This window comes from Pteronotus mesoamericanus, unplaced genomic scaffold (assembly GCF_021234165.1).
Source record: "Pteronotus mesoamericanus isolate MK-2021 breed Mesoamerican mustached bat unplaced genomic scaffold, CSHL_Meso_final contig_221, whole genome shotgun sequence".
Taxonomy (NCBI): domain Eukaryota; kingdom Metazoa; phylum Chordata; class Mammalia; order Chiroptera; family Mormoopidae; genus Pteronotus; species Pteronotus mesoamericanus.
Genome location: NW_026555092.1, coordinates 2,256,494 through 2,268,333, shown reverse-complemented (window position 1 = coordinate 2,268,333; position 11,840 = coordinate 2,256,494). Strand labels below are relative to the sequence as shown.

At 36.6% G+C, this 11,840-nt stretch overlaps 1 protein-coding gene across 3 annotated transcripts in view; it reads right to left on the bottom strand.

Annotated features, from left to right (window-relative positions):
- Window positions 1-1,437: 1,437 nt before the first annotated feature.
- The window catches only part of CDC42 (cell division cycle 42), a 37,659-nt gene continuing 27,256 nt past the window's right edge, over window positions 1,438-11,840 (bottom strand). For 2 of the 3 annotated variants that reach the window (XM_054571695.1, XM_054571693.1), the window contains exons 4-6: window positions 6,798-6,907; window positions 6,475-6,672; window positions 1,438-1,638 (exon numbers count right to left, since the gene is read on the bottom strand). In XM_054571695.1, the coding sequence (XP_054427670.1) occupies window positions 1,549-1,638; window positions 6,475-6,672; window positions 6,798-6,907 (398 nt within the window). In that variant the 3' untranslated portion in view covers window positions 1,438-1,548. Of the gene's footprint in view, window positions 1,639-2,166; window positions 3,120-6,474; window positions 6,673-6,797; window positions 6,908-11,840 lie in introns of those variants that run through there. The other variant, XM_054571694.1, reaches the window with a different exon arrangement.

Here is an 11,840-nt window from a genome sequence, read left to right as displayed (position 1 = left end):
AGCACATAAAAATAATAAAGCTTTAAAAATCTCATCCCAAAATTTGTTCGAAATTGATGTTATTAAGAGTCAAGTTCTCACAGCTAAATATCTAAAAAAAAGAGGCGGAGGGAAAATAACAACCCCCAGGCTGGCTTGTGAAGGGTATTTTTTTGTTTTGTTTAATACATCTGAAAAGAATGCATATACAAAGAATTGAGACATGAGAAAGCATTGGTTCAACACTAATCAATCTACAAGAATTAGGATTTGGGGAAGGTAGAGAAGATTACCTGAACATTTTTAAAAATTGGAAACTGCAACCAAAGTAAGCTGATAAAATCCCTATTAACACTTATGAAGAGTCTTCATAAGACTCTCTCCATGATTTTTATTAAACTAGAGAGCCTCAACTGGCTGCTCTAGGGTTCCTCATGCAAAACAGAAATAAGGGGATTCCCCTGACTGGTCCCCATGTTGTTAAATGTTCTCCCCACCCCCACCCCACCCCTAGCTTCTTAATGAAGCAGGTCTCCATCCCCATAACCTGAAAGAGGATGTGAATCATTCCATAGACATCTGTCTTCTAGCACCACCCCTCATATATCCCAGGTCTTCAGCTGTGTTCTAGAACACCATATCATACACTAAGAAGCTGCACATCTATGCTAAGCATTTAAGACAATGACTGACAAGGAAAAAATGTTTGTTTGTTTTTTTAAATTATGTACTCAACCCATTTGGTATTATTTCAAAAAGTGCAATACTTTTCTTCATTTATCAGTGAAAGAAGTTAGAAATTAACTTAAAAAAAATCAGCAAATGGCTAACAAATTTCCTTGAAAGTCAGTCACATCTATAGTGCATCCTAGAAAAGAGGAGGGGCAAGACAGGTTCCACCCACTTTCATGAGTTTCATCAAATACTGAACCTACTCAAGGGTGGAGAGAAAAGGCAACTTTCAAAAAGGAGTATGTTATTAAATGAGGCATTTACTATACTCCTTCCTAAGAGCACCAGGTGGGGAACATGTTTTCTAAACTAGATCTAGGAAGTGGAATGTGGAATCACTCCATCCTCCTCCCCTAAAGGGCTGTCCAATGGTTAATGATTTTTTTAAAAAATGACTAAATAAAAACAAACCCCACACACACTTCCCCCCCCCAAAAAAAAGAAAAAAAAATATAACTAAATGTCCCAGATCACTCTCCAGAGTGGAACCCGGGAGCAGCTTCAACAACCCGAATTAGTCTGTTACAGAGTCATCACAAGCATGCCTTGCTTTTAAACAAACTAACAAAAAAAAAATTTTTTTTCAAAACAATAAAACAAAAAACTAGTACTGATCACTTTTCTGACAATACACAATTACTCAAAATTAACTAGCACTGAAAGGGGGAAAGGGACCATACCTATGGGCCTTATTTCACACGAGTGCATATGGGTAGGTGCAGGGCATTTGTCATTATTGCAAAAACGAATTTTAATTTTTAATCTTTAGTTTGATTTAAACATTGCTTTTAGTATGATGCCGACACCAGCTGTGCAGAAAGGGCTCTGGAGAGATGTTCATAGCAGCACACACCTGCGGCTCTTCTTCGGTTCTGGAGGCTCCAGGGCAGCCAATATTGCTTCGTCAAATACATTCTTTAGGCCTTTCTGAAAAGGGGTAGAAAGAAAAAAAATGGGCCATCTGATTTTCAGAATAACAAAGTTGAAGCTCAAATTAAAAACATTCAAAACCCCAAAAGGTGGTAAAGAACAAAACATTAAAAACAATCCTGAATCTCAACACAATCATCTCACTTCACCAAGTTTTGTCCGGGCAGGGCCCTGGAAGGATCCAGGAATTCAGGAGCAGATATTCATGACTGAGACAGTGGTCCTTTCAGAAAGCTTTTGCAGACCAATGTATGTCACAAGAAGCAAACAAGCACATGTGTCATTTGCTCATTCAATATGAGTTTTGTAATGTGCTGCTGAAATATTTTACAAACAAGTGAAGCAACTCTGCATTCAAGTGAAGCAGCTGGATATGGAACGGGATGGGGAGGATGGGCACCAGGCAGTGGCATCCTTATTACGTGAAGGCGCAGGCAAAGATGGAGAGAGCGATTACAGTGGCTGCATCAAAGATATTCACTCTGAACTCCCTTTATTCCACCAATTAGACAGAGCCAAGGGGATTTAAGGAAGCAAAAATGTGGGTATCTGGTACATATGTAAAACTAGAGCCCAGTCAGTGCAACAGGAATAAAGCTTCATCAGGCATTTATAAAAACAATTGTATATTTTTAATTTCAAAATTTGAACGTAACCACAATTATATGTTTCCCTCACAACAATAAAATCAGAAGCAGGAAAATATAAAGGTAGCAACTTTACATCTCAACATTAACAAACCTTAAGTCAACTGTTAAAATGGATACTATTCTTAAAAGATAATGTAACAAATAACCTCATAAAGCAGTAGCAGATACATCGATATCTTTCCCACCCCAGACCAACAAATACTGCACTACAGCACAGACAGCCAAAGCAATAGCAACACAAAATTTCACTGCACAAAGGAAAAACCAGAAAAAAAATCATCCCTTCCCCATTACACTCTACTAGCAAGTCACCCTTTTTCCATTAAGTTTTTCATGCAATTACAATTAACAATTGGTTGTAAGAGTAAAATGATGTTTGTGTTATTTTCTCCATCTAGAACTAAGATCTAGAAGTGTTAAAACTCTTATTTTCTCCAAGAGAACATTCTTAATGCCAGCTCAACTTTCCTTTTGCAATAGTAATCCAAACCAAAAAGCTCTGAGCATCAGGCAACTCAAGCAGCAGAAAGTAAACAAGTCCAACTTGACTACTGATCACAAAAAATATTCTATAAGATATTGCATTCTTGATCAAAAACTAATACAGAGGTTGCTCTAAGGTGGTGAGTAAAAAGACGCAGAGGCTTTCAAACAGGATGGTTTTATTCCTTTGTTTTTAAGATCTTTCTACAGTAGTGGGACAGGAAGCAGCAGCAAAGAGGGAAAGGAGAAAACAGTTTAGAATATACAGCACTTCCTTTTGGGTTGAGTTTCCGGAGGCTCGAGGGCAGCTAGGATAGCCTCATCAAACACATTCTTCAGACCTCTCTACAAGACAGAGGGAAGGAGAGAGAACAGCAGCCAGGTTAGAGGATTAGAAAGACTAGCAGATAAAATAGCAGTCTGGATTAAATGGGCTGAATTCACAGAAGCAATGAGCCTTAAGAAAAATAACTGCCAGAATGCAGAACTTAAGCCCATTACTAAGAGAGCACACACTGAACAGAAACTTCTTACTTCAAAAAGGCTGAGCAAGAAAGCAGCTTTTATAAAAATGCCGTATGTTGACTTCTAAAACAATCACACTTTGAAATCTAGTATTACATTTTAATAAAAATGCCGGGAAAGAAAAATGGTTGTTGTATATTTAAGCCCTATTATTGTTCCCATATTTCTAATGATAAGAATGGCGTACATGGCTGGGGAGAGGGGAGCAACTGGAGTGGGGGGGGGACACTGGGACAACTGTAATAGCCTAAACAGTAGAAAAAGTTAAAAAAAAAAAAAAAAGAATGGCACGCACATTTTGAAATTTATTTAATTTCAGGCTTCTGTGAATTCAGCCCCTGAATAACTGAAGGACACAAATAGCAGACTAACAGGCATGCTACATGTTTCTAGATTCAATGACATAACCGGATGAGATTAATCAGGATTTCAGAGTTAACCAGTTTTCCAGAACGAAATGGTTGAGACATTTGGAAAGAGAGTTAATTGTTCAACAGTACCAACTGGGAAAAGTTTAAAGAACAGACTCTAGAAACAGCATACACTTCAGTTATTCAGTAATGTTATCAGAGCAAGTAACTACCACCCAAGTTATAGGAAAACAAAGAATGGGGTCCTAGAATGAGTTTTAGCAAGCAGTCCGATGCTTTAAGTGTCTGCATGGGTATCAGAGCATAAAAGCATGGAGTGAAAACACAGAATATTCTCGGATCTACAAGGATTAAAATGCATAAATACACTTACACCTCAGGCAGAACTCCAACGTGACAGTGTGACTCAGTAGTACTGGTACTTTGGGCCCAGGTCTATGGACTCCCCTAAACTCACCTAAATCTGAAGCCACAGGTTTACCACCCAAAGAACGTTCACATGTTCTTCAGGTCAGTTTGATCCCAAATAAAAATTTCGCGAAAGTCCCAGAATACAGCTCCAATAACAAATGCCAGCCCCAAGTTACCCCAGGTGTTCCCACCCCCACCCAATCCCCACGATGGCCCACCATGGCATCCCATAGGACTGGCACCTATACGTTCTCTTTAGGTACAAAATAAATCATAACGGTACTTAAACAGAAGTAAAAAGATTAAGAAGTTTCCTTATTTCCCTATTCTTTTACAAAGTAGTAATGGCTGAACAAAAATTAAAATTCCTCTGAAATTCTTTCTACACATATAGGAGCATATTCTGGTAGTCAAATATAAAAGGAAGAATGGAAAGGGAAATATATTTTATAAGGAAAAACGGTAGAGGACAGCTATTAGAAACTAGGGCATCCCTTCAATAAGAAGCAAATCCCTTCTTGCTTATTGACAAAAATCATCTAATCCTCTACAAAACAAAACTAATCTTTGCTTTTACCCACACTATCTGATTATATAAAGAGTTTACTTTTAGAGGAAACCAACAGAATTGAGTTCTAAAAGTTCTAGCTCCCAAACATAACCAGAAACCCATTATCCATCTTCTCCTCTTTTGATTTCTCCAACTTCAAAATCTGGTAAGAAAAATAGAGTTGCTAAGACCTTCTCAAATTCTTATTTACTGCAAAGTGACTTACTATATAAATCTGTTCTTATTGTATAAAAATTATATGGAAGCCTCCAATTTTCTAAAACGCACTTCACCAGTGACCTAAAATTGGGTCTAGGTGGCCTACTTGCCTTCATTTCCCCCAAAAGCAACTGATATTTAGAGGAAAGGGGCATGCAAAAGATACACACAGTTAGTTATAACCTGATATCCATTTTTCACAGATATCCTTCCCCAAAAGATACACATGCACTTTTCTGAGGATGATATAAAAACACAGAAGCATCAGACTTTTTTTTAAAATCTCAGTCAGTGCTTTGTGTATGAGAAGATGTAAAATCTTATTTAGCCCTGGCCAGGTAGCTCAGCTGGTTAGAGCATCATCCTGATTTGCCAAGGTTGCAGGTTCAATCCCTGGTTAGGACACTTACAAGAATCAACTAATGAATGCATGAATAAGTGAAACAACAAATTGATGTTTCTTTCTCTCCCCACCCCAAAATCAATAAATTAAAATAAATAAAAATAAATAAATGTTTAAATCTTTTTCAGTTTTAAATATCTGCTTTTACAATAGAACTAAATTGCTGAGGAAAACTGGGTTTGGGAGACTATTAGGCCTTGAAATTATTATGTGGAATATCCAGATAAACATGAAAATTTTATCTTTAAATATCCAACCTAATATTAAACTGATGATTATTAAATTGTGCCTAGGCCGCACATACTAAATACCTAATACATGTATAATATGTAACTATATATGCCATTTACCTCAGTATACATATAATCAAGATTGATGTAACTAAAAAAAAAACCTCTTCACTTCAACCCTGTCCTCATTTATTTAGGCATGTTTGCTCATTGTTCAAAAGTCAAAGCACAGGTAACTAGTAAATAAGACAGTTCTGTGCTAATTATTTCCGTAATTCTTTCCTTTGCCCCAGGCAGAGAATCAAATGGGAAAATCAGTCAGCAATAGCCATAAAGGTTGAGAAGATAGAACCACTCAGGTCAGTTACAACTCTCAGTCTAAATACTCTGACATTGCTCCCTGGCCTCCGAGTCTGATGTTTCCCATCAAGCTGTAAGAGTTACACTTAAATCATTCAGAAACAGAGAAAAGAAGGCCACATGCTAAAGGAATGCCTCCAAAAACTTCAGAGACATTATATAAGCATGCTTAAGAAATAGCTACAGCAACTTTTTCTGACATAAAAGTCTCTACTATGACTAATTCTGTATCCCAGACACAGTAGAGCATCCATTATCAGAACTGAAAAGAAAAAAATCAGTTCTATTTAGCTGAAATTCAAGGAGGTGCATGGCAGAGGGGTTATCATTGTAAATCTGTGCTCATCTGAACCTTTCCTGTTACTTTTTTTAGCACAATCCCTGACCGCTACAAAGGACTCAGTACAACTTGGAAACCCACCAACACAAGAACCTTACTTAGAGACTAATAATTTTCTCCATAAATACAGACCTACGTCAAAAGAATATACACTATAAAGCTGGTCACACACAGTCTTTTGGGGCGGCTTTCTTAAGCACTGCAAACCACTGTTAGAAATAACCCCTGAATCCTAATGCTCAAAGAAACTATTCAGCTGTAAATAAAAATAGGTTTCCACACAGTCCTCACCTGTGTGAGTGCAGAACACTCCACATACTTGACAGCCTTCAGGTCACGGGCCAGCTTTTCAGCAGTCTCTGGAGTGATAGGCTTCTGTTTGTTCTTGGCAAGTTTCTCAATAGTTGAGGGGTCATCTCTGAGATCAATTTGAGTCCCAACAAGCAAGAAAGGAGTCTTTGGACAGTGGTGAGTTATCTCAGGCACCCACTAGAGAAAAGGTATTTTTAAAAAAAAAACCTTCATTAACCTGCAAGCCTCTAAAGCTATTTACAACAAGTCAATAAAAGTGCTGTGATAACCTTTTTCAGGACAAGAACATCTGACTGACTCACCTTTTCTTTCACATTTTCAAATGAGGATGGTGAGACCACTGAAAAACAGACTAGAAATACATCTGTTTGTGGATAACTCAGCGGTCGTAATCTGTCATAATCCTCTTGCCCTGGGGGGAAAAATTGGAGAAATCATCAACTCAATCTTGATGTCCTCATAGTATTAAAATTGCAAGTCAATCAACAAATTAAGTATGCAGCTAACAGCACAGCGATCATGAACAAGAAAGCAACTTACCTAATAAAATGTATGGCTTTACAATATTGGAGACAATTGTCACTGAGCTTATTCTACTTAATATTTCAAGCCATTAGAATAGCAATGAATGCTATATATTATTTGCTTTATTACCAGTTTGTAGTTTTCAATCTTGTGTCCATTAGCAATGTAACAATAATGTAATAAACACAATAAACTACTGCTACAGAAATGGTTAAAAATTAATCCTACTCAGATCTGATTTAGAAAAGATCAAACCAAAATGATCTAAGGAAACAGAAATCTCAGTGAAACCCAGCTAACAAAATCCACTGCCCATTCACTACGACCAAAGCAGGTTCACATGTTTAGTTCACATATGCATATAAGATCAGTATCTGAAGCCAAGAATGCCTAGAAGGAAATAATTCTGCAAGACTCAATGGAAGGTAAATCCATGGGAGAAATTCTCGTGAAAAGGTGAGTCTCTGTACAGTCTAAAAGATTCTTTATAAACCACAGATGGAAAAATGTAACTACACTGTGAAGTAACCAGACATCACCTTGACTGAGTGATAAAAATAACTATCACTGGGGAGTGGGAGATGAGTATCATGTGCATCCAGATTTATATCCTAAAAAAAAGATACATCACTACTTTAGTATTCCAAACAAATACCATAACCTAAACCTAATCACGAGGAAACAGACCAAACTCAAAATGAGGAACATTCTAAAGAAGGAAGAGAGGGTGAGTCTATATTATGTAAAAATAATGCCATGGCCCTGGCTAGTGTGGTTCAGTTGGTTAGAGCATCGCCCTGTAGACCAAAAGGCTGTAGGTTTGATTCCCAGTCAGGACACACACCCAGGTTGTGGGTTAGATCTCCAGCTGGGGTATGTACAAGAGGCAACCAATCAATGTTTCTCTCTCTTACCAATGTTTCCCTCTCCCCCCACGCAAAAGGCAATGGAAAAAATGCCCTCGATGTGGACTTAAAAAAAAATAATAAAAATGTCATGAAAAACAAAGAAAAGCTGAAGAACTGATCCAATTAAGAGACTAAAAAGAAATGACAGCTAAATGCAATACATGGTCTTCTACTGAAAGCAGAAAAAAATGCAATTGGAACAATTGACCAAACTGGAATATAGATATTAAAGTAATATATCAATGTTAAACTTCCTAACTCTAGTTACATACGAATGCCTCTGTTCTTAAGAATTATGTACTTACTCAAGGCTAAAAAGCTATGATGTATGCAACTTACTCTCAAACAGTTCAGCGGAAAAATTAAGCCCTGGCTGGGTAGCTCAGATGGTTGGAGCATCATCCCAATATGCCAAGGTTGCTGGTCTGATCCCCGGTCAGGGTACATACAATAATCAACCAATGAATGCATAAATAAGTGGAACAACAAATCAATGTCTGTCTCTCTTCCCTCCTTCCTCTCTCTAAAAATCAATAAATAATTTTTAAATTAATGTGCATATATGCTTAAAGACAGTAATAAATCAAATAGGGCAAAATGCGAACAATTGGTAAATTTGGTTAAAGGGTATATGGGGGCTCCTAGTACTATTCTTGTAACTGTACTGTAGGCTTGAAATTATTTTCAGATAAACAGATTTTTAAAATAGCCATACACATTTCCAAAACTGTGAGGAGAAAAAGGGAGTCACGGGGGAAGGATTTAACACCCCAAGTTCGAAACTAAACTACAGCAATCCTATGAATTAAAAAGGACTATTTAATGCCACTGAACTCTACACTTAAAAATGGTTAAAATGGTAAAACTCTGTTATACATATTTTAAGGGGGAAAAAAAAGACAAGTTAAATATTTTATAAGCCAATGAATTTGGTTTTGGTCACCACTAAGAAAGAATACAAGAATTCAGAGTAGCTATCAAAATATGATAATTAAAGATGTTAACTATTATTGCCACTTAAATCTTTCAAGTAACACATCCAAGTAAACAATAAAGTTATCTTCAGAACAATAGAGAAATTTTAAATAAAGGCTCTAAAAGTCAAAGGAGGTTACAAAACAAAATCACCGACAGTACCACTAATATTTATTAAATATTTACTATAACAATATGCTAGGGTTAGAGTCAAAGGAACTGAAAGGTATGCACTTAGATATATAATTCTCACTTCTTAAATTATAACGTATAATTACTGACGTGGAAGGGATTAAAAAGGAAAAAAATAGGCCTAAAGAGGACACAATCAGCTAAAATCGATAATAATTCTCTCAATCTAAACTACCTGAGCTCTAACACTAGCTGGAGCTTTGAAACCTCACATGCCTAAGGTCCTGTAAAACAAAACAAAACAAAAAAAAATTTTTTAATAAGAAGATGGACCAGTTAATGAGGCCTTGTAAAAAGAGATAAAGATGTTCTCATACTTTTTCTTAGTCTTCTCCCTATTCAAATGGAATATATCTCAAAAAAATTAAGCCTGGCATAGTCTAGAAAATACTTCTAGCTATTCAACCCCTACAAGCAGGACTAGTTAGCATCAAATACAGATCCACATCTGTACTCCTGAGCACCACTAAAGGCATCAAAATGAATATCCAATGTTTTACATGCAACCAACCTTCTATTCAGATGGACTGGTGACAGAAAACCAATAAAGCCATTCTTTTTGAATACAAGATCTACAGCAGTATTGGTCAGTCCACTTATTTGTGAAAAACAACCTTTCAAAGCTATATAAATCCTTCTTTTCCTTTCCCAAACAGGGAAAAAAAAATTCAGAAGAAATATATTCAATAAACAAAAAGAGGTTACCGTACCTCTACTTCTGCAACAAGTGACACCTTTAAGGAAACAGAATGAATACAGTCCCGACAATAAGCAAGACTCTTCAATATTCAAGCATAATTTATCCAGCTAAAATTTATCCTCTAAGTATGTCACAAATGGTCATTATTCACTCAAGATAGAGGCAGCACTATCAATTAACATCCTTTAAGGTACATTAACATGATCGAAAAAATCTGATTCTGACCTGGCTGTGTAGCTCAGTGGTTTGTGCACTGGCTTGTGAACCAAAGAGTTGCCAGTTTGATGCCAGTCAGGGCGCATGCCTGGGTTGCAGGCCAGGTCCCCATGTGGGGGCATGTGAGAGGCAACCAATCAATGTTTCTTTCTCACATGGATGTTTCTCTCCCTCTCTTTCTCCCTCCCTTCCCCTCTCTCTAAGAAATAAATAAATAAAATCTTTTTAAAAATTTTTGATTCTACTGTATAAGACAGGTTTGGACATAAGTCAAATATGCCAACTTCAACAGCATACCAGAACACCACTTAACTTCAAACACTTGTCAAAAAGAAGGGATACATTTCATAGGTTGCTGATCTTTTCCTTGCTTATTATCTCATATTTAAAATTCAAATTCAAAAGGAACTAAGTCAATTTGAACCAAGGACTCTAGTCCATATAAATTCCAGTAGAACATTATAAACACAAGAAGAAAGCAAGTAAGTATTTCATAGTTTTTAACACTACAGATTAAAGCCTAAACATTTTTTCTCAACCAATTACTCAAAACTTAATGGCACTTAGTGATCCTGCCTCGTCTGTGGCATGGGGCTTACTGCTAAATAATCTCCTAACATGTTTCAGCTCACAAAAAATAAAATAAAACCCAGCCCTGGCTGGTGTGGCTCAGTGAACTGAGCACGAGCCTATGAACCAAAAGGTCGCCACTTCGATTCCCAATTAAGACACATGCCTGGGCAGCAGGCCAGGTCCCTGGTTGGGGGACAGGAGGGGATGAGGGGCAATCTCACACAACCAAGTTTTCTCTCCCTCTCTGTCTCTCTCCCTTCCCCTCACTCTAAAAATAAATAAATAAAATCCAAAAATAAAGGGGACACCCTGGCCCAAGATTCCTACCTTTTTATGTTTAACATCAGCAAAAATCTAGACTATTCCATGTTAATGCAGAATTTACTGAAGATTCAAATTGTAGTCAAAACACCCATCTAGAAGATTCTATAATGGTGCTAAACTAGAGACCAAAGCAATAAATGTCTCTATGGAGAACACTAATTCCTGCCAATGTAACTGAACAACAAATGCAGGAATGGCCAGATAGTACAAAACATCTCAAAGAAGGAAAGGAGTTTATTTTTTAAAAAACAAAACAAAAAACAGAATCAGTTAAACCAGGTCAAATTGCACCACTATGACTTGTTCTAAACATTATTCATCTGCTAAGGGGAAGAATAATTTTATCTGTATAGTGAACACATCCCAGTCACTGCACTGGGTATTTTAATGTAAAGTATATGAATCATAAATACATAGTTCCTGAGTTATTACATATGCATATGCTTTTAAAAACTGATTATCATTCAGTCTTCACAACATCTCTAAGAGAAAAGTATTTTAAACCTTTTACATGTCAAGGTAATTAAGCTCTACACAGTTCAGTAACTTGCCAGCTATCTAGCTAACTGGTCTATTTAGCCTCAAAGTTCAAACTTTCTCTTTTCTATTACCATGGTAACACCTAAAATGACTGAGTAATTGCGATTACAATGATTAAAATTCAAAAGTGAAGACATCTTTTAAAAACTGAACCTAAGAAAACAATTAAGAGTGTATGTAAATGAAATTAATGAGGATAGGGAAAAAATCTGAAAGTCAGTGTAACAAACATAAACAAATGAACCAACTATAGTCCAAATAACATAGCCACCCTGGATTGGGGGATGGTGGTGGGGGGAAATCCTGGTAACTTGGGAACAAAGAACTTTGTATGCTATTACACTGAAGAAAAAAGAACTGCAAACAAATCTTGAACTCTTTTGTTTTTCATA